This window comes from Thamnophis sirtalis, unplaced genomic scaffold (genome assembly GCF_051295495.1).
Source record: "Thamnophis sirtalis isolate CommonGarterSnake01/CBP01778 unplaced genomic scaffold, rThaSir2_p1.2 scaffold_6, whole genome shotgun sequence".
NCBI lineage: Eukaryota > Metazoa > Chordata > Lepidosauria > Squamata > Natricidae > Thamnophis > Thamnophis sirtalis.
In genome coordinates this window covers 58,097,463-58,125,415 of record NW_028261386.1, presented here as the reverse complement: position 1 = coordinate 58,125,415, position 27,953 = coordinate 58,097,463, and the positions used below count along the sequence as shown (strand labels likewise).

Genomic DNA, 27,953 nt, shown 5'->3' with positions numbered 1-27,953 from the left:
CATAAAGTCTTCTTTCAGAAAAAAAGGCATGCCTTTTTATCCAGCTATAACAACAGCTTTTGGACTAGACTTAATTTTAAATTGCTTAAGGTTTTTCTTTATTATTTTTATTATTGTTTTTTAAAATCATATTTAGTTTACTTGTTGTATATTTTGGTTTTAAAATATGATTGGTTATATTTTGGTAGGTGTATTTAGATTGTTTTTTATTGTTCTTTTCTACATAACTCTGGGACTTTACAAGGAATGCAAATAGCGTAGATACGAATACATATGAATACATTCATATGAAGAGATGCTCAAGATGACTTTTCTTGTAGCTCCATCCAACCATCTTAACATGCGAGAATTGTTCACTATATGGATCAACCACACTTTGGGAACAATCTTCTTGCTGCCTGCATTATTTCAGAGATTGACTATGACTGAAGACCATCTGTCTTAAGACAAGGATTTTCAGAAAGTAGCTCTAGAGACCTAAGAGATCACTGGGCAAACAGCAGGAAGGAATGTTAATTATTCCCCATCTAGACATAGGAAACAATCATTCTTTGCTGTCATGTAGAGTTGTCCAGATTTTTTTACAGCCTCATTATAAGCCTTGGAAAAAAATACCCCCTCCCTTCCCCAAAGAATTATGAGCTCTAACAGTTCACCTCAAAATACACTTGGAATTCTGGTAAATTATAATGTAGATTAACCTGGAAGGTCTCCATTTCTGTCCTAGAATCTCAGTATGAAGAAGCAACACCTAGTTTAAAGAATTCCAGGGCTGCTCCATGAGATTGCTGGATGAGTACAATGAAAATGCTTACCAATAAAAGAAAGAAAGAAAGACTTTGCTACCCAGGAAGTATTCATGGGCCTCTGCAAAACTCTTCATTCTCTACATGAGACAGAAAGCATTTTCCTGTGGGTAAAGAATGGGATGCTCAGTGGCTAAGACACTGAGCTTGTCAATCAGAAACGTCGGCAGTTGGAATCCCTAGTGACACATAACAGAGTGAGCTCCCGTTTTTTGTCCCAGCTTCTGCCAACCTAGTAGTTCAAAAGCACATAAAAATGCAAGTAGAAAAATAGGGACCACTTTGGTGGGAAGGTAACAGTGTTCTGTGCACCTTTGCCGGCCACATGACTACAGAGACTTCTTCGAACAGCACTGGTTCTTCGGCTTTGAAACAGAGATGAGCACTGTCTTCTAGAGTTGGGAACGACTAGCACAGATGTGTGAGGGGAACTTTATCTTTACCTTTATGGGTAAAGAAATTAAAACATCATCTATGTGAGGGAGAAAGAGGTATGGGAGCTGAATTTTGTGAGGGAAGGGAGGAAAGCAGAGAAACCTTGAATCTATAACTTTGTGTGAATAGAAGCCCTTAGTATGTAAGTAGATGGTGAGAATGGCTACCTTCTTCATATTTCTCAGCTGGATCTGCTTTTATTGAGAATCCAGCAGTGAGGAAAACTAACAGTGGTTTGGATTAAGTGAATTTGCAAACAGCTGCAAGCCACTGAGCTTTTCCTTCCCCTGCAACGAGAGGTTGGAAAATAATGTATCACAGCTTTACTTACCCTTGCAAAAACAGTACTTATGCTTTCAAGGCCAGACAGTACAACACAAATTACTTGCCAGCAACCAAAGACATGCTTCCCTGAGTTAAGAAAACTCTTAGGATACCTCTGTGATATAGACTGATGTCATCTCAGACATTCTATCTCATTCTGAAGACCATCATGGAAGCTGACCAAACAATTAAAACCTTCCCTTGCTACCGACATTCAACAGCTACAGTCCTGAACACAATGCCAGTCTTCCTTATTATCGTCTCATCATTGCCATAATCTAATGTAGGCATGCACATTTCTCATAAGCCAAATAGTGTATTTGGCTTTTAAATACCATGCTGGAGATTGCATTCCAAAAAGGAATAGTCAGGCTAATTGTATTTAATTCAAATTTGATTAAAATTAAATGTAGTTGATGCAATTACTCACCATTCACAGGCCTCATGAAATGTATCGTCTTAAAATTATAATTTGGTTAACAACTTTTGGACATGTTTGACAGGCATGATTAAGACCTTGGGGACTATTTGTGATCCTGAGATCATAGATTGTGGGCTTCTACTGTGACTAAACCATATTGAAATGGCCAAAATCAAAGATATGTAGAAAAATACAAAGTAGTCAATGGTGGGATTCAATAATTTTTACTTCCAGTTTTGTGGGCGTGGCTTGGTGGGCATGGTGTGGCTTGGTGGGTGTGGCAGGGGAAGGATACTGTAAAATCTCCATTTCCTCCCCACTCCAGGGAAAGGTTACTGCAAAATCCCTATTTCCTTCCGATCAGCTGGGGCTCTGGAGACCAAGAATAGATGGGGGCAGGGTCAGTCAGGGGTAGTATTTACAACTTTTCTGACTGCTCAAAATTTCTGCTACCGGTTCTCCAGAATTGGTCAGAACCTGGTGAATACAACCTCTGAAAGTAGTATATAAAAGGCAAACTAAGGATTGAAGTACAATCCAAATACCAGTAATTTATTTCTACAGTAGTTACACATAAGATTTCAACAACCTTAGTTACCTCTCCTCCAGCCATTTAGTTGGATGTATCTTGATCTAAAGCTTGCATAGTCATCATGACTAGTGGCCCCTGAGTTTTCCATGAATGTGGTTAATTCCCCCTGAAAATTAGCCCATATAATGGCAGCAAATGCTATTAAAGTAAGCTAATTGTACATTGCATTGCATTGCATTTTGGCTACATCTTTATCAATTATAATTTGATTATGGGCTATACACAGTGTTGTTAGTTGTTGTTTATAATCTGGGCTAAAGCAATTGAGGCAACCAAAGGCCCTTAGCTGACTTGTGTTCATACTATGCAAGCTTCCCACTCCCTTGTCCCACATGCATGCACATGCAAATCTTACAACTTTGTTCTAGGGGAAACTCCTCAAATCTTATGAAACAAGCATGGGGCACAGGAGGTTCCTGGAAGTATGAGGAATTTGTCCTGTTTATCTAGTGGAAATAATATAGTTTTATTTTTTCATAACTTGTATAATGTACACATTACTATGCATATTACTTGCACAGATGAACCAATGTGTTTAATGGAGAAAGTACTATGTGCTTTCCTTTTAACTGCTCATTGAGTACAGAAAATTAAGGAGATGACCTTGAGGGAAATAGGCAGGAACTGTAATATAAGTAAAGAGAGCTGAAACAAGCTTGGGAAACAAAATATTATTGAGAAGAGACAATATAAATAGGCTCCTCCTTGATTGACTGGGATATAAAAGAAAAGGGCAATGAAGCATCATCAGGCTTCCAAGATTTTGTTATCCTAGTTTATTTCAATGAAGTATAGTTTTAATTTTCCTGAGGATTCTGTTTCCTGATCACAATGAGCTTACAAAGAGCTTACAATGAGATAGCCCCAATTACATAGATAATTATCTAATTAATAAACCAATTATTCTTTTATCAAAGCAAAACAATGCCAGCATGTAAAACACTGATTTGTTTCTTTGGGACAACTTTCTTGAGTTTTTAATCATTTTCTTGGGTCAGGATAGTCTAGGGTGGTCTAACTACTCTTTTTCTGCATGTTGGAGATCAAAGATATAATGATACTGTCAGATCCCTAAAAGTGATACTGCCATTCAATTGGGAGGAAGGGAGCCTCAGAGTTAAATCATTAGTTACATCTGTAACAACTGAGTTTTACAACTTTACAACTGGTTTCCTGTCACTGAGAGTTTGAAGGTCCCAACATCTCTGGAAGGATGTTTATGATAGCCATGTGGGATATATTGCTTTAATGTCTAACTAGAGATAGCCATGGGAATCTGTGTTTTATTGACTCCCAGGGCAGAAGATTTAAGGAAGCATCTTCACACTTGTATATTGGTCAGAATCTGCATTCAGACAAAGGGGAGGGGCTTTGTGAAAGTGTGCTGGTTTATTATCAGAGGTGGTATTCAGCCGGTTTGGATCGTTTCACTTGAACCTGTAGCGGAAATTGTGGGTGGACATGCCCCAGCTCTATGCAATCCTATTTAGGCATGTTTTTAAGGACAGGCACATGCACGGAAGGTGTGCACATGAATAAAATGCATGCACGGAAGGCTGGGCACATATGCAGAAGGGGCACATGCATCCGCAAAGTGTGTGCGCATGCGCAAAGCAAGTGGAGGTGCAGGAGCGAACTGGAGTAACAAAATGTGAAATCCACTGCTGTTTATTATGCAAATCTCTACTTGTTAAGATGTCTTTTCATGATTACCCCAGGAAGGATGAGTTTCTTTTTTATCAAACAGCACAAACTTTTGGACACTACTCATCTCAAAGAATCTCCACATCCTTTCATCACCATAATTGTACCTTCACTGCTGGATAAATCATATTAGGTTTGATGCAGATCAGCAGCTCCATAAATGGAAGGACTCTTCCATTTTTGTAAAAGTGGATCAGATTCAGCATAAGCTCCTACCCTGAAGATTGGTCATTCTCACAGAACAAAAGGATATAACTCACTTTCTACCTGTTCCACTTGATTTTCTGACACTGTAGAGCAAATTTTAAGGACATGCATGCATGTGAATGGGGGAAAAATAAAATAAAATAACATCTCTGCTGTAAGGAAGTGCTATTTAAACAACTTATGTTATACGTTTACATGTCTTTTAACATGAAATTATTTGTATTTTGACTTCAAACCAAGTAAATGATCTTTGAAAGTTGTGACCTTTAGAATCATATGTCATTGACTAGCAGGGGAGAATCTAGAAGGTGGATAGTCATTTCTTATAAACCTGACTCATTTGTTTAAACTATTTCCACTTTTCCTAAAATCAGCCAATTAAGTATGACTCAAACTTCCGACTACAGCATTAACACTGTTTATTTTTCCTCATATTCTGAAAGCAAAATCTGAAATTGCCTCACTTCTGAAAACACAGGATATTTACAGGAGAATGAGTGCAAGACAGGATGATAATTTAGTTAATTGTTTTTCTTTAACATTTCCCCCTGCCATTCAATTCAATGTCTCAGAGTTACTAGCTTCCCAGAACCACATGAAACAGCAAACAGCAATATAAGAACAATAGAAACAGCGAGAAAGAAGCTCAGCAGAGATAAAATTGAAATTGGTACAGTAGAAGTAACAGTCTCTTGCTCAGAAAAGAGAATCATAAACTTCCATTCAGGTGAAGTTTAAATAAAGTTTTAAAGGGGGAAATAAAAAGCTTTTGATCTCTGCCTGGGGCTAAAAAAGACAATAAAACACACCTTCCTTGATAAAAAAATCCAGAGATATTACAGAAAAGTCCCTCTCCTTAGCTTTACTTTAGGTGACAAATCTGTTTCCAGTGAAAACCCCAACAACTGATGGGTGAAAAATTGCCTCTTCAGCCAACCAGGTCCCAAGGCAATTAAAGTATATTCAAATAACCATGATTTTGGACTGTGGCCACAAACAGCAGGGCAGCACGTAAAGATATTTCAGCATTGACAAAATATGTTTCCAGTCTGAGCCTAGATGCTGCCTTCTCCTCTAATTGCAGCTGCTGAATTCAAAGGGTGCCCTGTATATACTGAGATAAGCCAATCCTCTGTTGAACTTACTGACAGAATAATCTTCAGAAGGGAACTTTGTATTCCCAGAGATATTTGTGTCATAAGGTGAAAAGGGACAAGAGATATCTGGCTGGGTAATCTGACACATCCTGACACGGTAACTTACAAGTGTCAATTCTCTAGCATGTATTACTGTTGCCCAGATAGACCAAGTCTGCAGGGATATCATTCAACATGAGGGTTTTATTTTGCCCTATTATTCTCCTCTACAGTTTTCACCTCTGCTGTAGGCCTACTTCTGCCCATGTCTCTACCTCCTTAAACAAAATTGTGGTCCTCAACTAAGTTATGGTCAGACAAAGTTAAAAAGCAGACACACTGAGACAAAGGGAGGGAGGGAGGGAGCAGAAAAGAAAACTCACGTATTCAATTTGTTTTCATGGTAGTCTTAGGAGTTCTAAGTCAGTTGGGAAAAAGTCTTCTGGAGTCAGCAACAGATAGAAAGATGGGCTTATTTTCTTATCATGGTATGGCTTCCAGCTGGTGAAACCATGACCTGATTACATAATGTTGCAAATATGATGGACATGAACCAGGGGTGGGTTCCTGCACAAATCTACAGTGCCGTTTAGAACCGGTTCCAGCTCCCCCACCCGCCCATCCGCACATCATCAAGATGAAGAGAAGAGGAGGAATTCTGGGAGTTGAAGTCCACAAGTCTTAAAGCTGTCAAGTTTGAACATCCCTGGGTTTTTTTTCTAAAGGGTTAAGGGTGCAAAGGTCTTGTAACTTGATAGCTTTAAGACTTTCACACTCAATGCCAGAGTTCCTGAGACAACATGATTGGAGGAGGAATTTTGGGAGTTGAAGGTCACAAATTTTAAAGCTGTCAAGTTTGAACACCCCTGGGTTTTTTTTTCTAAAAGGTTAGGGGTGCAAGGGTTTTATAACTTGACAGCTTTAAGACTTGTGTGCTTCAAATGCCAGTTTCTGAGCCAATGTTTTGGTTGCTAAGCAAGAGCGTTGTTAAATGAGTTTCATCACATTTTACAAATTGGTCATGCCCACCCAGTCACATGGCCAGCAAGCCACTCCCACAAAGCAGGCCACACCTATAGAAGAGATTCTAAAAAAAAAATTGAAACCCACCACTGACATGAACCCTTGTTTTGTAAGTATATCAGGAAACCTGTCATGGTAGAAAATCCTTGACTGTCATTTTCAATAGAAAGACTTTTGTGCTGCTCCCTCACCCGAAGGATCTTAGCCTGAACACCAAATAGGTCTTCTACTGCTGCATGAATTTTTCACAAGAGGAAAAACAGTTATTAAGAGCCAAGGTGGCGCAGTGGTTAAATGCAGCACTGCAGGCTACTTCAGCTGACTGCAGTTCAGCAGTTCGGCTGTTCAAATCCCACCAGGCTCAAGGTTGACTCAGCCTTCCATCCTTCCGAGGTGAGTAAAATGAGGACCCGGATTGTTGTTGGGGGCAATATGCTGACTCTGTAAACCGCTTAGAGAGGGCTGAAAGCCCTATGAAGCGGTATATAAGTCTAACTATTGCTAACTATTGCTATTGCTATTGCTATTTAACTGACAATAGGCTGTCCTTATCTGCCGGAGTAAATGGAATTTGTATCAATTAACATAGTTGACCTGCTATAGATTTACAAATCTCTCCTCTTTTGTTTGCAGATATATTAGACAGAATGTTTATTTCTGGTAATACTAATGAAGTATTAATTTGCCCTATATAGATAGGAAGCTTGATAATATTAACTAGGAATCACTGTCCCATACAGACTGACTGTGTTATGAATTCTCTAATCTCTTTTTATGTTGTATTTGTTCTTACAAATCAGATGGTTACAGCCATATGCGTTGTGTGATATTTTACTCAGATGTTAGCACTGCTTTGTTCAAATAAGTATGCCCAATTCTATATGCATTTATTTAATAATTCACTATATGTCTTTTTAGAAAAGGTCCAAAATGTGTTTAGGATTACTTCTTTTCAGTCTAAAAATATCTTGAAAATATGATACCAAGTGATAAATTTGATGGTATCAAGTAATATATGGTATCAATTGATAAGCATAATAAAATATAAATTAAAATATCTAACAATGAAAAAGAGTACACTCTCAAGGATAAACTTTAATTTAAAATGTATAAATAAATAAAAAGGTTTTAACAGCATGATTAAACTTCTCCAACAGTTGCCCCCTTTTGTATTATATATGGCAAATATATGAATTGAATGAGAGTAGACAGAATTGGCCATTAAAAGGAAACAGCCTGCTGGTATGTAAGGAAGATTAAAGGAATGGTTTGATAGAGTGAACATGACATCCAGACAGCCCCAGTTAAATCCTTTTCCAGACATGCTCGTGTTTTTAGATTTTTTTGGTTGCTTGCTTCTTATGTCTGCTGAACTGACTTTGTGTGTGTGTGTTTTCTTTTTCTTTTTGCATTTGGCTTCCCAGAGCAAGCCTAAACTTATTGAAGTTCCTGAATAAAATATTGGCCAGGACTATAAAGCATATCAGAGTTTTCAAATATGCTTCTGGACACCGAATACAAAGAACTACTGAGAAAGATGCAGTAGAACTGGAATGAATTTATAGCATAGTCATATGCATTCATCTCTCACAAATAAGGCCCATTATAACCCTTCCATGACCTCGTCCTCCGTCCTAGAAAAGAGTAAATTCACTATTATCCTAAGACCAAATCTCGATAAACTCAATAGGATTGATTCTGAGTATTTTGGATTGTTGTCCCAAAAGTGCTTTTCCAGGAGGCAACTGTTTTTTCTTTCTTCTTTGAAGATGTTTCACTTCTCATCTAAGACGTTTCTTCAGATGGTGGGGAATAGAAAGATTTGTAGTCCTTGCAGATAGTTGGTCATACTCTTTGCAGAAGCTTCTTGGATGAGAAGTGAAGCATCTTCAAAGAGGAAAGAAAAAACAGAAAGTCCAGTTGCCTCCTGAAAAAGCACCTTTGGGACAACCATGACCTGGATGATTAAGAATCTCCATAGACTTTTGGATTGTTGTATTAGTTCTTTTAATTTCTAGCTAGGAACTGCTTTCAGGTTCTAGTTAACAAATACACTCGTTAACAAATACACTCTTAAATATATAGTTCAGGGATTTATTATTAAGAAGCAGTTTGAAAGCTGCAGCCCAAAGTTACCATGATTTATTATCCCATTTATTTCATTATCTTAAAATTAAAACTCAGTAATCAAGAATGATTGCATCTCAAAAGATCCCTCTATTAAAATACTGAAGTTTGCAGATGATAAAACAGTGATTGGTCTCATTCAAGACAACGATGAATCTGCATACAGGCGGGATGTTTAACAAGCCTTGTGGTGGAACCAGAACAATCGTGAACTAAATACACTCAAAACCGTAGAAATAGTGGTGGATTTCAGAAGAAAACCTCCTATTCTACCACCTCTTACAATACTAGATAACACAGTATCAACAGTAAGAGTATTTCAAGTTTCTAGGTTTTATCATATCTCAAGACTTAAAATGGGCACCTAACATCAAAAACGTCATCAAAAAAACAAAGAATGTTCTTTCTGCGCCAACTCAGGAAACTCAAACTTGTATCTTTCAATTATATTATTCTTATTGTTTCCTAATATGATTTGATAGCTTATTAGTAACATTGACTATCACTAAGTGTTATATCTTTTTATTCTTGATAAATGTATTTTATTCTCCTTATATACAATGAGAGCATGTACACCAAAGACAAATTCCTTGTGTGTCCAATCACACTTGGGCAATAAAGAATTCTATTCTATTTTTAAAATATGGAATCATAAATCTGTTGTGAGCCAATCAGAATTTGCAAGGAATCAAGTAACAGGTCTTTTCATTGTGCAGACAACATATGAAACAATGGTTTGTGAATTTGGCCACCTCAGCAGTTGACAGTAGGAACAGTGATGTACAGTGATGTACATTATGATATTTCCACAATTATACATGATATATGTTACCCAATTCACATCATTTGCACATTTGTACCATGTATATGATACAAATACATGCACAACACACACACACACACACACACACATACAATTGTACCACATATATGGTACATGTGTACAATTGTACCAGATGCCAATTGGACACATAGCATTTGACAATGGCAAACAAACCAAGTGGCTCCAAGTGTTACCACTCCCAAACCTGATAATGATTTACAACAGCAAGAAGAAAAGAACAAGAAGAAAGTTTCCTTCTTACAGTGTGTTCTGATCTACGCTTAATAGAATCACGAAACAGGCTCCTTCTCCGGCAACCCCCCCTGTTTTATTTGGTTAATGTGAATTCCTAGCATTCACATCCAGAAAAGTCCCAACAATAAGTCTTTCAAGGTTTAATTGCAATAACAGATCTTATTAATCCTTGGATAATTGCCAAGCCAAGAACTTCTAGTTGCAAGGCTGTTCAATGAAATACCTGGTAAAGAGTCTCTGTGAGGCACAAACTCAGATAAGCAAATCTTCACAATCATAAATGAATTAATTGTCTCCTGCAAACACTACTCCCTGTTTGCTCCCATTTATTCCCTGTGGGAGGGGCCATTCAACATCCACTTGTGTTTTTACTCCCTAGTCGACCCCTGTTCCTTAATTGTTCCCTTCTCCTGACAGCTCTGTGCATGCACGCATTGGGAATAGGCTCCAGCTGTTCTTCTGTTGCACTTATCCCCAAAAGTAGCCAATAAATGTTGGATGGCCCTGGCCCCTATCTGCCTTCGATGCAGAGCACCTATCAGAGCCTTCCCCAGGCTCCAGGACTGGCCCATGTTCCTCCCCAACCTCCTCACTGTCTGAGTCTGCTGCCAGCTCTGCTGGCTGCTGGCAGGCCAGAACACATGAATGCTATTGTAAGTTGACTAAACTACCTATAATTTCAGACTTCTTCCAATTTCATAAATAAAAAATACAGTAAAATAAGAAATAATGCCTCCATTATGGCTGATATATACATATTTTTCTTTGATGTATTTGTGATGTCTGGAAGAATGGGTACCCTGAGGAGCCAGAAGGACAGATGGAGGGAGACAGCTGAAGGAAAGCACTTTCCATAATGTAAACCCCTTATTTTAGTTCTGAAAAATTGTATTTTTTTTTTTGAAATCCTGATTTTACTGCATGTTGTCCAGCAACAAGCATTTCCAATATTAAAAATTCATATCTCTTTTATATTAAAAAAAACCCTCTGAATCTTATAGCACAAAATCCAATATGCTTGAATGCTATAAAATCCAGCATCACAGAAAATCCAGCCTTGGGTGCTAAGAAATAAAGCAAATAGAATGCCAGGAGCTTATGGTGATATGTGAGCAACAGTGCCTCCCAAGAGGCTGATGATGAGAAATGTACTAAAAACAAATGCCAAGGACTAGAAACAATAACAATAATCAAGTACCCAAATCATAAAGGAAAGGAATGCTTAAATAAAGGCATTGAAGGAGACCTAAAGGATAGAACTTTTGGAAAGTGGGTAAATCAGTTAATGGTTTCTGGTTCTAGTATATCCTGCCACCTATACGGGCAATACCAGGTCTGCTGCTGGAGTCCCCTTGCATTGTTGGTTATGGTACAAAAATGTTTATAGATAGCAATAGCACTTAGACTTAGTGCTTTTACAGCCCTCTTTAAGTGGTTTACAGAGTCAGCATATTGCCCCCTACAATCTGGGTCCTCATTTAACCTACCTCGGAAGGATGGAAGGCTGAGTCAACCTTGAACTGGCGAGATTTGAACTGCCAAACTGCAGCTAGCAGTCAGCTGAAGTAGCCTGCAGTGCTGCACTCTAACCACTGTGCTACTTTGGCTCTCTCATGTTCCATGTACCATTATGTGGTTTTAACCCTTAACAACCACATAGGTAGATTTTCTCTGTGACAATGATCCTAACCTGTTCCTTAAAGTCATCTAATATGGCAACTGCTGGAAACAAGTGTCTATGGAGATTCTCAATTATCTAGGTCATGGTTGTCCCAAAGGCGCTTTTCCAAAAGGCAACTGGACTTTTCTTAGTATTTTTCCACTTGGAAATGAATAATTGAAGAAGTTTCTTGGATAAGAAATGAAAAGTTTTCAAGGAAAAAAAAGTCTAGTTGCCTTTTGGAAAAGCACCTTGGCTGGAAATAAGATTCTTTTCTTCCTTGGGCACTTCTGAGTGGAGAGGCACACTTAAACAAACATGCCCCTCCTGCTCTATAGCTATGCTGACTGGAGAATTCTGGGAGTTGAAGTCCACAAGTCTTAAAGTTGTCAAGTTTGAAGACCTCTGAGTTAGGGATTGAGACACTGACTCTGCCTCCTAGCCAACTGTATTTGGTACAACGGATGTAGGGAAAAACATGTGGGGGATATATCCTAGGTTGGGAATTGCTTGCAACAGTTTGCCAGCTTCATTGATTTGGGATGTGGCAGGGATCATTACCCAGCAAAAGCTTAAGCATTTCAAAATTGCTGCCCTTGTAACTTTTGGCGGTACTTGATTCAGCTGCTACGATTCATCATCTCACCTCCTTACTGTCACTCAGAAATGGAGAAGAAGAAGGTGGGAAATGGAAAAAGCACAGCTGAGAGGAAAAAGTTGCAGAAGAGGGTACATCCATGCCTGGGTTTACAATAGCGGCTGTGCAACAAAGAATAAGGATAACTATATAGGAGAAGTGAATTTATGGTGAGGGTTCCTATAGGGAGAGTACTCCAAGTTGTGCTTCTGCGTGTGTTTCATGGGGTTTGGTGCTTGTGTGTGTGCATGTGTAAAAGGGGAATGGAAATTATATGTGGTGGAAAGGACAAAAACATAGCATCCAATACAAATTCTGCAAGGTTAGCATTTATGGCTTTATTATGATTAACAATTGTTACATGGGTACCTTAGAGAAAGAAGGGGGAGATTCAGTTGTAAGGAGACTCTAATACTTGGTTAGCTTATAGGCGTTTCTTACCCAGTTTATGGTAGACTCAGAATGAGTGTCTGGACGTTCCCTGAAACCATTTTCTATAGATTCCTATCCTCCTCCTTGTTAGTCTTTCAGTAACCAATATTTGAGTTTTTACTCAATTAGGTTTTCTGGAACAGCAGTAATAAGAATAATGTGTATTATTTATAAGTGCCCCTTGGACCTGGCACTGTACTATAATTAAACCAAAAAGATTAAACCCTTCCTGCTGGCTTAAACTCAAAGAGCATAGGGATACCTCAGGGAAGCTGTATCTTTGGATGTAAGCATTTATTTGCCAAAAAGTAGCTTTATAGGCATATAATTTTAAGAAACGGCTGCTATATGTTGTTTGTAGAAATGTTATTTGTATTATTTATTATTTGCTTAATAAATTTATCTGTGATTTCATTATATAATGGTCCTCTTATAAGACATATTCCCTGCACCAGCTCAATAGATCAAGTATACAGATCAATGTTGCATGGAAAAGTGGGGGATGATAGAAGAAAATGGGTTTTCTCTCTCTCTCTCTCCAGGATCTGTTCCTGTTTTCATATAATTACTGTTTTTGTCTAATAGAAAGATGAGGCTTTCCTCCCCCTGCCAAATAATTACCTGTGAATGTTGTGTGTACGTGTGTGTGAGTCTTTTTAAATTTTCTGGAAAGAACAGATGCTACTGTGAAAACAAAAGAATGGGTGGGATGTGTAAACGTTGCTGCCGTGAGGCACAGATAATGATCAAAATTAGAGCTGGAGTTTTGGTTGCCTGCTGGATTTTAAACATGTAATAACTATCCTGCGTTGCTTCACTCTTTTCTTTCCATCCCTGTCCAGTTGCCTCTTCTTCTCCTTCTTGCCTCCTCTCCTTCCCTTATAGGAGCTACTCTTCGCTTCCCAGGAGTAGCTACTCCTTCCCTATCACATTCCTGATTTGGATGGAAGGAGAGGGGTAGAATGTGTGTTTTTATGGGTCTTTATTCATTTCTGTGGGTGTGTAAGAGAGGACATTGTTGGTAATTGCAGATGGTGGGGTGTCAATTGGTTTTATTAATTTTACAGGAAATTAATTTGAAGCAGTAGCTCTTACATTAATTAATATTTATTTTTTTGTTCCAGCTCCGACCTTTTAAGAATTTCAAGGTATATGAGTACAAATTTCTGAGGTTTCTATACACACAGAGATTAGTCACATGCACATATTTATTGAGGAACTGAAAATTCCTGTAACATTTCAGAAACATAGTTGTCCAATCTCTTCTTATAAATCTCCAGTATTGGATCAGCCACAACTTCTGGAGGCATGTCATTCCACTGATTAATTGTTCTAACTGTCAGGAAATTTCTCCTTATTAACTGAAGTTACTGAAACTTTCAGTTAGGTCCTGTTGTATGTCTATGATTACTCACTTTTCAAAAACAAATCCAACAAGTGAATTACAGAATTTGAGCAGGAAAAAAATACAAGAATTATTTAGCATTTTCTGTTCATCCAAATGCAATTTAACCATTATCTAGAATACGTGAAGAATTCAAATCATACTGTCTTTCCTTTGGCTCATCAGCATGTGCTTGTATTAAATTCTGAGATGCTGAAATTATTAAGAGAGACTAGATACTCATTTTACACATCCTGCACGGGGCCATTTTCAGCAGACTGAAAAATAAAGTCAATGTTTTTGTTGGTTTCTACAAAATGACATGCCTACTTTCTATATTAATAGGATGTTATATAGTATGCTAATAGATAAATAGATTTCTATTACAGAATCATATGCGAAGCTAGAAGGTAGCTGACGCCAGAGTTGAGCTCCAGACAAAGCTGAATTTTACTTCATCTTCCATGCCCAATTGCATTCCTCATTCACTCCAGTTACTCAGTGTTAACTCTCTTGCCTTCTCTAGCTGCTTCCTTTATCTGCCTCATGTATTAATTGCTTAATTAATTAAAACACTTTTATCTCACCCTCAATTGTTTGAAGACAATGGGAGCCTCCAATAGCTAAAACAATTCTAAAGAAAACAAGGGCAATCAATAACCAAAAGAACAAAAACAATAAAGCTACAGTAAACAGCAAAATGCCCTATAAGATGCATACACGTCAATAAATATTAGAAAAATGAGCCGCAGTGGTTAGAGTGCAGTACTGCAGGCTGCCTGCCAGCTGCCTGTGTTTGGCAGTTTAAATCTCACCAGGTTCAAGGTTGACTTGGCCTTCCATCCTTCTGGGGTCTATAAAATGAGGACCCAGACTGTTGAGGGCAATATGCTGATTCTGTAAACTGCTTAGATAGAGCTGTAAAGCACTGTGAAGCAGTATATACGTCTAAGTGCTATTGCTATATGGATCAATTTTAGCCTGCTTGAAATGTTATGAACTCTGTGCTGAGTTGTCATGGCAGAAAGATCCCTTTCCTAATCAACACCACAATAATTTATCTTAACAAACTTTCCTAATCAACACCACAATAATTTATCTTAAGAAACTATCAGTTCTTGAAGAATCAAACAATGTATACAGGTACTGAGAGTGTGTCAGGATCAACTGCAGATTGTCCACTGTCTGCCATGAAGAAAAACAAAGAACTTCTTCTCCTGTGGTCATGTGGAAGCTAATGGAACTGAATATTATTCTATTGTCTATTTTCTTGAGGGCACAAAGCAATTGCAAATGGTGAGGTTAGGTAGCCCTGTGCTATCCCTGTTTTCCAATATTAACCTATTGCTTCACCCAGCAGCCATCACTTCTTTTTACTTAATGATTAGGCCAGTTTTGGCATCATTCAAACCCTTTTCAGGCTCAAAATGAGAAAATCAACCCTTTGAATTGTGCCCTGAACCAGAGGGGCAGTAGGGCTATTTCAGCAGGCAGGTATAATCAGAAAGAATTATTGTAATCAAAGTCATATGGAATAGCAGCAATCAAAATGCCCTTCAGAGGTTAGTTTGCTAAGGTTTATTATTGATTTCCTTGGATTCAATAAACAACTGGCTTGTATTATTTACAAAAACACAGTATGGGTTCTAAGAGGCTGAAAAGGGTCTATCTTTGGTTTTGGGGACATTTCAAGTTCTCTATGGAAATCAAGAGGAAGCTAATTATAATTCAGACATGACAAGAAAAACATGGAAAACAGAAAGAAAGAAAGAAAGAAAGAAAGAAAGAAAGAAAGAAAGAAAGAAAGAAAGAAAGAAATGTGTGCATTTTTGTGTGCATGCCCAAGCATGAGAGAGTCAGAAAATCCAGCAGCCAAATAAATCAGAAGAAATGTGAACGGCCTCCAGAGAGCTCTCCCTGAACCCGCAGCCCACTCAGCTGAGAGATATTCAACATCACCCTACTCTATTAGTTACTGAATATTTTATACTCTGGCTACATTTGCTCCATTTGTATTCTGCGTCTCTCTTTCGTCATATGCATTATAAACGAGCAGTGTCTGGAAACTCTCTCTGGGAAGATTTGCCTGGATGGCTATGGATATTTTATAGTCAAATTGTGGAGAGCAAACTAGCTTTCTGAGTTGTGCTGTGAAAATCAGGAAAGAAAAAAAAAGGTCATAAACTGGTTATTAAAAAAATAAATACATGTCAGACGGTACAGCATTTTCCTTCCATTGTGCAGTGAGATTCAGCCACCCTATGATGGGTAGTGGTGATATGCACAATGCTAAATCTGAGAAAAGGGCATTGTGATTTGCCAGACTGGGTTGTGAAGCCACTGGCAAAAGAATTCAAAAAAAAAAGTGAGCAAACCAGCACCATTCCATTTTATCTTTGTTGCAAACTTGCAGCCAAAATCACATTTAATGAATGAGAAAGATGTCTTTTTAGGCTGCAGTAAGCAACTGCTACCTCCAGATGTTTTCGATTATATCAGTGCTTATGGGATTTGTAGCTCAACAAAATCCAGTAAGCACTGGGGTGTCTAGCCCATTTTCAGAACTGGTATTTTTTTTCTCTTAAAACAGAGAATGTACGTGTACTAGTTCAAAGAGTTACAGGATAATAAGAAGCATGATTTTTATACTCATAATTAGTAGGAATTATGTTTATCTCATGATAAGTGAAGCCAACACTTGAGCGGTAAAACTGCTATAACAATTCTTTTGCACTTATCACCTCAGCCAATTGCTGAACAAGAGGGAAGCTGAGAAGTGATCACGGCAAACCTGTTTGGGACACTCACTCAGTTTACTGAAGCATTCTGTCTTATTAAGAAATATACCTTAGATTTAGTCCAGATGTCCTCAAAAGTTTTTAAAAAATTAGAAACAGAAGCAAAAGTGATGTCAGAACTAACAGAGGGAAGGCAAGCAGGCAGGTTTAAATATTGGAATTCCAAGGTGGCGCAGTGGGTAGAGTGCAGTACTGCAGGCCACTTCAGCTGACTGCTAGTTCAGCAGTTCAGCGATTCAAATCTCACCGGCTCAGGGTTGACTCAGCTTTCCATCCTTCCGAGGTGGGTAAAATGAGGACCCAGATTGTGGGGGTGATATGCTGACTCTGTAAACTGCTTAGAGAGGGCTGAAAGCCCTATGAAGCGGTATATAAGTCTAACTGCTATTGCTATTGCTATTGCTATTTCCTCTTCCTTTGGTATGTGCCACAGCAGGTTGCAAAACCTAGCCAATCTTGATTGATCCCCAAAAGTTAACCATTTGGATGGAAGGCCACCAGAAGACCCTGGACTGTGGGCTAGATTTGGAAGTAGAAAAACAAACATCTAAGAAAAGGCAATGGCAAAAATGCTTCTCTGTGGCTGCCAAAGACTACACTGAAATATCCAAATAACCAGAATATCAACCTTGACTCAAGGAAGATTTATCCTTAAGACCCTCAGGGATGTCTCAAAACATCATAACTAAACAATGCAACACCTTGTGCAAATTTAAGATATTCTTGGAATTGCTTGTGGGAAATGTAGAAATGTCTAAAGCTTCAGTGGAAGAATCAGCCGTGTTCTAGAGAGGTTTGGAAGATGATGAAAACAGTGCATGAGGAATAGGGTGGGTGAAAAGATACATAAATGTTTTTCTGGTTTTTTTAGTTATCATACTCAAAACTAAATATATTATTACACTGAAATGGTCCAAAATAATGACCATTTCATTGCACCAATACCAGAACCTCTAAATAATACTTGAATCAGGGAAGTGGTGATGATACTTAAGATATTCCCCTAATCCAGAGGTCATCCATTTTTATTTTTGGACTAATAGCCATGACTCTTCTGTCTGATTGGCCTTACAGGAGCTAAAAAGCTAAGGGCTATTTTTTGAATAATTAGGAGGGTTTGTAGAACAGGATGGAAATGGAAGCAGTTCACTTCCCAAAAGCCCTGTGCTCCCTTCCTCACCTAATTTTTTGCTCTTAAAATTTAAAAATGGCCATTTTGCCACCAAATTATAGTGGCAGTAGCCCAGAGTGCTTTTCAAGATCCCCAAAAGTCTGGGGTAAAAAAAAAACATACACACAGCTTTCAGATTACCTAGCATTGCCATCTTTTAAAGAAATTATATTCCCATATATAAGACATCCTAAACTTGTTTAAAGAAAATTTTGAAGAGCTGTTCTTGGTATCTCCATATTTCCAAGAAATAAAAGTTCTTTCTGAGATCAACGCGAGACGGTTACTTAATGGTAACATTTAACAATTAATGAACAAGTGTCCCAAATTTACCAGACAGGAGGAAAATAAAATAATTCTGCTTCAGGCCTGTGTCAGAGATCTTAAAAGCATTCATGAACTAATGTGGAACAAGACTTCTGCCTGCTATGCCTGGCTAGCTTTCAATGAGGCAGACGTGGGTATTCATATTTCAAAGAATTGTAGTCTTAATACAGAGATTCCACTTTTTCTGTCTGTAAGGGGAGGAGCACAGAAAACTAACTTCTACTAAGTGATATCTCATGTGCTTAGATAGAGGAAGATGTACATTAACTCTGTTTATCAACCTTGGTTATCAATAGGTAGACACACTACTTACTGGGCCCTGATTTCTCAGTCCAGCAGGTGATTAATAACTTAGTGGCTTTTGAAATAGTGCATTTATTATTCAAATTAATGAAATTATAATCAAGAGGTGACAAATTAGCAATTGCTCCTTGACTGAATATGGAAACTCATTAGGCACTTTTGTGGCATTTACCCGCATACAACTTCATTTTAACAATCAGAGACAGGAGGTGAAGAGGGAGGGAGAAAGAGATCCTTTGAAATGACTTTGGCTCATAAAACAAATCCTTATTTGCACATGATTTTTGCTATTTTCTGGGTCTTGTTTATTCTCTTTAAAGCACAGTGGTTATCAGAAAATCCCTACTGCTATCTGGATTGTCCTGCCCAAGGATTCTATATTTGCACTCTCTTCAAACTAAACCCCAAATAGCCTAATAAACAATCACTGCCTCCTATCCTATCCTATCCTATCCTATCCTATCCTATCCTATCCTATCCTACCCTACCCTACCCTACCCTACCCTACCTTACCCTACCCTACCTAATCCTATCCAATCCAATCCAATATAATGTCTCAATTAATTTAAGAAAATATCTTCTTAGGAGGATTCTTATAGAAGCTGGAATCAGAAAAGCAAAAATGATGAAGCTGCATCACAGCTTTGGGAAACAGAGGATAAAGAAAATTAAGTTGGGTATAACCATGCCTCTAACAATCATACACATGTAAAAACTCTGCCAATCTTTGTAAGTCTAAAAACACCAAAATCAAATTTTTAACACTTAAGGTATAGAAATAAATTTATCTAAAAAATAGTGAGGATGTTCTTCTAATGCTGCTTCTGAATCTCATATGATGTAGCACAACCCCCAGAATGCTCACCCAGCACAATAGGCGTGGCTGTAATTTTAGTTCAATATCTGGCCAGTATCACATAGATAAGTTTATTCTAAAGGCTTAGAAACTGGATGCAATTTATACAGCTGCTTGTGTTTGGTATCAGATTGACACGGCTATCTTGATTTGTCTTCCCATTCAACATATTCCACCATTTCAGCTCTGCACTAGAGCTTGAAATAATGAAAAAAAAGAGATGACAGAAACACATACACAAATCATTAGAGAAATGAAGATGTTTTCTTCAGGATTCAAATTTGGTGTTGCTTTCCCAAAAGAAAAACACAAAGTATTATTTGCCTGAACACAACTCCAGGGCCAAGAAATAAAACGACAATCCAAATTGACAATCACCCTTGTAAAACAGATTTGGCATATCGTACACTTGAGAGCATTATTTCCCTGTAATTTGCAATGAATAGGCAATCCCTTTAAATCTCAGAGTGTTTTTTCTCCATCCCAATGAGCAGCAGTCCTTCAAGGTTACTTACCAATGTGCTTCCCATACATGTGATAATAGAAGGAGACACAGAATCTGGCAGTCATGTTGTACATAGGGCTGATTAATCTAGCTTTGTCATCCTTCACTCGGGGTGCAGAGGCTTCAATGAACATGTAGTACCCTGGAGAGTGAGAAACCAAGAGTAGGAAAGGTAAACACATTGCCACAGTACTTTTTCATGTGAACAGCATTAAAAGTAGTATGAAGAAAAGCCTACTCATCCCCCTTTGGGATTCTAAACTAGAATTTTGGGCCACAGCTTCATCTTCTCTCTGAAAGTGATAGAACTTGGGCTTAGGTTACCTGATTTACTTATTTACCTATTTATATCTACCTTTTCTCCAGGATGTCTAGCTGGCTTGTGTGGAATTACTGATCCAAATCATCAAGTGAGCTTTCATGGGAGAAGATGGACTTGAAATTGGGCCTCCATAAATTAGTCCCATTCTTTACACTATAGCTCTTTATTCTAGTCCTACTATCCTCTCTCATCTCAATTATCTCAATATTTTTTCAGGCTGTTCTGGAGATGTTTCTTGGGAGCATGGCTTTGCAACCAGTACTGTATGTTAATTTGTACTAGCCAAGCTTCCATAGAAAGATTGTCTCCCTACATTCTAATAGCTGCATTAGAGGAATAGAAGTGCTTATATGTATTATAATCACCATGTATCATAGACAGAATAGGACTCTGGGTATGAGGTAAAAGGATAGGTTGACTACCTTGAGCTTCCAAAATCAACTTTGCATCATGACTTATATATCATACCCTTTTCTGAAATGTTGCATGGAAAAGCTTGGAAAGGTTCTGGAGGCTTCATTGGACTTCTGCTCCAGAAGTCAGACAGACATTTTAGAATGTTTAAGCTTGTTTTCCCAATGCTTCTTTCCTCTGTGCATGCATCAATGAAACAAGGACATTTGGCAGCAGTAATTAGCCAGTAACAAGGACTAATGTTCTCCTGATTCCTCTAAACAAAGCTGTGGGAGTTTTAATTGGTTATTTAATGTGAATAAGAACATGCAAATTAGCTGCCTCATGTCTAATGCTGATCAAGAGAGTCCGTGTGCATGCACATGAGTGTGTATACGAAGCTATGTTTTATATATTTTATTATATTTATATATTTTGTTATCATATCTTAAGATGAAGCATAATATAGTAAATCATGTGGCATCACATAGTAAACAAACTGTTCTTAGAAAAGATCTGAAAAAATCCAGAGGCAGCAGTTCTATCTTCTGCAAATTCTCAATATTGCAAACTAAAGATTGAAAATTTCAGGTAGGAAGAAGGAAGGGGCAAACTGGTGGGAGATGGGAAAAACTAAGAATTGAATTGAAAAGTTTCATTCCCAACAAAAATTGCTCAAATTATTCCAGTTTCCAGCAAAGATTCAAAAGACAGTATTTTTTATCTGCTAGACAGAGTTTGGAGCTGTAGATTCAAAATAAGTAGAAAGATGGCAGGTGGCCATTTGCATGAGACTGATGACAAGGTTGATTGGTCGCCCTCGCACATATGCGCTAGTCATTCCTGACTCTAGGGGGCAGTGCTCATGTCCATTTCAAAGCTGAAGAGCCAGAGCTCTCCGAAGACATCTCCGTGGTCATGTGGCCAGCATGACTAAATGCCAAAGGCGCACGGAATCTTCCCACCAAAGGTGGTCCCTATTTTTCTACTTGCATTTTTACATGCTTTCAAACAGCTAGGTTGGCAGAATCTGGGACAAGTAACAAGAGCTCACTCTGTCACACTTGCTAGGGATTTGAACCACCAAACTGCCAATCTTCTAATCAACAAGCTCAGTGTCTTAGCCATTGAGCCACCACATCCCTTATGACAAATACCATTTTATAAGTACTTATGAAATGGGAAATTCCTCTCGCCTTTGTTAGACATCAGAGTGAAAACAGGAATAGGAAAAAGCAAAGGGCATAACTTTGAACCAGGGAACTGGGGGCCTACTCACCTTCGGGTGTCCCACTGAAATCCATAGTGGGGCCTGTGTTGGCAGTGCGCTTCGGATCATGGGTTAGACTGCTTTGACGAATCCAATCAAAGTTGTCTGTTGTGTCCTGAATATAACCACAGATCTTCTCATCTTCAAAGTGGCAGGTGTTACCTGTAGGCAGGTAAGGTGCCTAATAAGTAGATCATCCCAACATGATCTTGTCTGGTGGAGTATACAGGAGACAAAAAAATAACTTCCTTGTAATAATGATACTTCTACACTGAGAGAATAACACTAATTCATGGAACAAGTTGCATCTCCTATCCATAAACTGAAGCCAGCAAGAAGTCACAAAAACTAATTAACAGCCCTGCCTTTTTCTTCAGCTTTAAATAAATATGGGAGAGTGTAAAAATCTATACATTGAAAAATGTCCTGCCTGTTTATAGATGAGTTAACAAAGCACACTGTGATCATATTTGTTTGATGGATGGATCTAGACAACATGTGGATTTGTTGTGATATTTTTTAACATTTCCCCAATGACTTTCCAAGCACTTCAAAACTCTGCTGCTGGCCACGCACAAAAATATTCTATTCAGTCTTCACCCACAAGGAATAAAAAAAGCAAGGATAAGCATACACGCCTTGTTGCCAGCATCCTCACGGGTTTGGCTCCTCTGTAAATCTTCCAATAGTGAATCTATAAATGAACTTATCAAACTAATTATAGACGTAAGGATGATCATATAGGCACGTTCATTCACTAACTAACTTGTTTTCAATAGCTTTGGCTATAGCCAAGAATATTAAAATGTCCCTACAAACACTCCAGCTTTTTAGCAGCTCAGATTATGGGGAAACATGCATACTTATGTTGGAATCTAGCTTCTCAATGTTTCGTGCTACATAATCAATTTTGAATATTCATTGACCGCTTGTTGTTTATGAATGGAATTGATCATAGAAGGGACTCAAAAGGGCTGGACAATCTTACACAAAACTAGGGGGAAGTCGACATGCTGAGCAAAATCAAAAGAAAACAAAACTGTGATCAGCTTTGGGATAATGTCAAACTCCATTGATATGAAGAAGAAAATTGGGATGGCTGGAAGGAACAAATGAAGTTGGCCTATATATCTTTTGCTGTAGTCCCAAACTACTATTTCAAGTTCCTTGTTTAGCTATTTTATAGACTATTAATTTGTAAATTAATCATATTATTTTACTGACAATTTCTGAACTCGGTTGGGATGATGATTTACAGGCATTTGCATAACCACATTTAGCATACTAGCTAAGTCAGTTTAATTTCACAATGATTACCCAGGCTCCTTTTATATCATATCTATGCTATTGCAATGTATTTTATGGGCGGTTATTCTTGAAGACAATCCAGAATGTTAAATGTTACAAATGTGACAAATTAGCTGTTAATTGATGTAATAATGCCATCCAATTTTTAAAAAATCCTATGTTGCTAGCCAATTGTATTCATGATTTTATCTGTCTAAAGGGCTTCTTATTTTGTATGAACCTGTCATTCTGTTCTTTTCTGTTGTGAACCTACCACGTTATTAAAGTCTGCAGAAGAAAGAGAATAACTCCTTACAAACTTACTTTTCTGCTAAACCAGGAAAAGCTTTCTCTGACGACCACAAAAATGTACTTTTAGAGCTGTGATTGGTTCCCCTAGCTCCAAAAAGTGACTTTTAAGAGTATTGTTTCAGCATTTTTCTGTTTAAAAAAGCTTTAATACATGATATTGTTTTCTCTCTGAATTCTCAGATAATACCTCCATAATTCTCAGGAAGTTGGCACAAAAATACCTCAAGAAATAAAGCCAATGGTCTAAGGCGTCGTAATCTGAAAGGGAAATAATGGTTTGCAAATTTCTTTACATGCGATATACTCCATCAATCCAGGACTGGATGAAAAAATCTAACTTGATACTCAAACATAAGGAGTAGATGGAAAGAGATGGAAATTGATATTATAGGGAGTGATAATCCAATAAAAGAACAGCCCTGAATAAAAGGATCAGAGCCATAAAAAATGTACAAAGCAAAACAAATGTGAAGTCTTAAAAAAAAAACTGGTGCCATGATTGTAAATGAGGTCAGTAATTTTTTTCCTGGTCCCAAGTAGTTTAATACACATTGAAGCTTGTGATCTAGGAAGTGGGGAAGAGGGTGGCAGAATCTCTTTATTTAAACTGAATACCCATGGAAAGATGGAAAACTGGGCTTCTATGCATATCACATTTTCCTGCATTAGATTGTGTGCCTATGAGTGTCAAGACCTTTCTTTGGAATATTAAGCAGATGGGTAAACCTTTCCTCTTTCTTGGCCTGTTTTTGGCCCCCTTCATTTTATTCCGTATCCATTTCTCTCAATTTAGAACTGGGCTTAGTTTTAACCTCAACAAAATGGGCACACAGTGCATGCTCATTCACTTTGGCTCTGGGGTGGATGTGAAGGACCATCTTAAGGTAATTTATTGATTAGAACTGAAGGGTAGCCACTGGTGAAGCTCTGCTGAGCACTTGCACTGGAAGAACTCATGAAAACTCAGCTGGCTGGTGAAACTCCTGCCAGTGAAGTAAACACAGCAGCCAAAGGGAGCTTGGCTGGCCACTTAACCGCTAATTAACCCTGACTAAGTGCTCTCTACGCGGTCCATTCATTTCTAATTAGCATCCTAATCCAAATTAGCCACAGTTTATAATGCTGAGTGCTGGGGACTGCCCAGCATCTGCAACTGTAGAAGAAGCAGAACATGCACCCAGGAGATCTGGAAATCACAAAAACAATCTGTTTTAGGTCTAGGTCTGAGATGCTGGGACAGAAGTGAGCTTTTTAACAGCTCTTCCAACACATTATTGGCATGAAGATGATTGAACTCCAATTGCAGCTATATGGATTAAGGCACACAATGACTTTAGAAATTGTGAAGGAGGCTTGTTCATTTCTGCCAATCCAACTGCATAACCTCAGTTATAGATGATGCATTAATTTTGAATTTCTAAGCAGATAAGCTATAATCTTACTTCCTACAAGAAACCCTGCCATTATCACTTGATTTTTGTGAACATTATCAGATAAAAGGACTCTTCCTCCTTGCCATTGCCTTCAACAAAGCAGAATTTGTCACTACTTGTTTTATATCCATGTATGGCACTAGAAAACTTATTGGAGAAGCTAAGTAAGGTAAAGTCTAGTTAATGTTTCCATAAGGGTTCCCCAGAAATTCCCAGGGCTATAGGCTAGACTATAGACAAACAGCTTCACTACTTCTCTCAAGAAAAATCTCACCAGAAGCTTTGCTCAACTAGAAGACTTCAATTTGCCCCTTCCATTTTAATTTCACAGATTTTAATTCTAAACTGAATTTATTGCCAATGCTAAATTAAACTAATATAAAAGTTTAACTTTGCCCTGAAGAAAAAGTAAAGATACACCAAATTTGGACATACCTATTGTCATAAACTGTGTTTTCAACAGGAAACCTTAGATTCTGCCTAATCAGCACTCATTCCCACCATGCAAGCATTAGGCTGCAACGAACAGGACAAATTCTGTGTCAGAAATAGAGGACACTCCACTAGTGGCCCTTTCTATCTTCTTTGAAATCCAACAATTTCTGTGATTTAATTTTTGCTTTTTTACTATAAGGGAAGAGCAGACGTGGAAGCTCCCATTCATACCCACAACAGTTCTGCTAAATAATTTATTATCAATTCCAAAGCTGATAACTTCTATTGTCTGTTGGCTGTTTAGGTAAACACAGAGACACTTGTCTTTGTCTTTTAACTGATTATTTGTACACTTTCCCTTTACTTCAAGCTGTTTTCCATCTTAAGGCTGGCATTTGCTTTTGCAGAATCTGTGTTTTATACCAAGTGGTCTGGAATTAGTTCATTCATGAAGATTAAAGAACATAGCACATAAAAGAATATAAAACGTTCAAACCATACATCTATCTACACACTGATTTTTTTCCGTATGTGGGTCCACCAGACATGCAACAGCTTTTTTTTTGCTGTTTTATACAATTATTTACATGTAAAACCATAATGTAACCAGCATAGCAAAAGCATTCCTTTCACCATTTATTTAGGACTTCTAAACTGGACACAATATCTATTAAAAACTCAGAAGTAGAGCTAATTATAGGTTTAAGAGGGCAATAGAAAAATGGTGTAATAGGCATTAATTTTGGTATTAATGCCTGCCTAGGAAGGGAAAATTCTCAGAACTTTTATGATCAAAAACTAGAAAGGAGCCAGTCAAATCAAGAATGGAGGCAAACATTCAAAATTACATTTAGTTCCCATATCATCACAAAGTGTCTGGAAAATAACACCCCATTAATTACATAGCTTCCACAACTTATGTTGTCAGATACCACATGTCCAGCATTATATGGCATGCAAGCCTTAATAATACAGAAAAAACTTACTAACCAAAGAGAAAGCAGATGATGAAATAATTATATTATTTCCTATTCTATAGATTAATCAGCATTATGTGTCCCTAACATCAGACTACCATAGGAATTAACCTTACCATAGGCAAATTAATTTTTGCCTTTCACTCTGATCCATGGAAATTATTCTGACTCAGCCTTAGTAGAAACAAGAAACAGACTTCTTGTCACGAAAAGTTCCTCTTTATTTTCCTCTTGTGAATTAATTGCATTCACCCATCAAAAAGTTCAGGCATTAGTCCTTCAAGGAGTTAACTGCAGTACAGACCTTATCAGTTCCTTGCAATAATTTTAAGGTCATGAGCTCCCAGATGAAATTAAATTCTGGCCAAATTAAGTTCTGGCCAGCAATCTTTGTGGCATGAAAACAATGAGCCAAAATCTTCACAACTATGAACTGTTGTCTCCTATACAATCACTTTCCTTTCCTTCTATTTATTCCCCAGCCAGAGAGGGGCCATTCAGCATCCACGTGTGCTTTGCTTCCCGTGTTGACTCCTTGTCCTCTATTGTTCACCTCTCCTAACTGCTCTGTGCATATGTGCATATCAAACAGGCCCCAGCTGTTCTTCCTCCTCATTCATATCAGCCTTCAAAGGCAGCTGCCTCTCCAGTGGCTGGGAAATGTCGGATAGCCCTGGCTCTATCTCTGCATCTGACTCAGAGCATCCATCAGAGCCTTCCCCAGATTCCAGAACTGGACCAAGTTCCTCCCCAACCACCTCATCATTCGAGTCTGATGCCAGCTCTGCTTGCAGGCCACAACAGAAATTTCTATCTGAAGTTTATGGGACAGCCATGTGTGATCTTTAGAAACCAATTGCTCAGTGTGCTTCCTACAACTTCTTACAACAGCAGTTGGACAATTTAGTACAGGAGTACATTGAGAAAATTTGAAAAATTCTTTCCTCCAGCTGAGAGCATCAAGTATTGGATTTAGACCAACTATTTTGTCTTGACTACAAAGTTACTATCTATTCACCATGGATCTTAAATATACTGTTTTAAATAAATGTGGTACTAATAAAGGAGAATATTTGCAATTCAGGGTTGAAATGAAGGGTTCTTGGTAGTCTCTGAGCTTGGTTGTTTTCTTGTAGATATTTCATTATCCAAACTAGATAACATCATCACTACTAGTCTAGTCTAACACTGATGATGTTACTAGGACACCTCAAACAAAGTAGGAACAGATCTCTCCACAATACCAGGGAGACTAGTAACAGATCAAAAGATAGTTTCTTTCATATAATACTTCAAGCAATTGTCAATGGATATATCCCAGATATTATATCTCCAAAAGGACAGGACATGGATTCTGTCAGCCCCATTATGTAGACCAGATCAAGAATTATGAGGAACAGCAAAATTGCTTTTATTAAAATTAGCTATAATAACATAATCTTGCAACTCTGATTTACCTCTTCCCGCTCTTATATTCATATCACTAGGGAGATACCTGTCATTTTCACATTCCTTCTGCTTGTTTTGGACTTAAGACATATTTTCTCTCTCTCATTGTTCCGGTAATAATGTGCATTGCCTATCTTTGTTCAAACCAG

General features: G+C 37.9%; 1 protein-coding gene across 2 annotated transcripts in view; it reads right to left on the bottom strand.

Moving 5' to 3' along the window:
• The window catches only part of MDGA1 (MAM domain containing glycosylphosphatidylinositol anchor 1), a 318,790-nt gene that overhangs the window by 26,095 nt on the left and 264,742 nt on the right, over positions 1-27,953 (bottom strand). For both annotated transcript variants that reach the window (XM_087717920.1, XM_087717918.1), the window contains exons 13-14: positions 21,921-22,073; positions 19,937-20,068 (exon numbers count right to left, since the gene is read on the bottom strand). In XM_087717920.1, the coding sequence (XP_087574046.1) occupies positions 19,937-20,068; positions 21,921-22,073 (285 nt within the window). The remainder of the gene's footprint in view (positions 1-19,936; positions 20,069-21,920; positions 22,074-27,953) is intronic.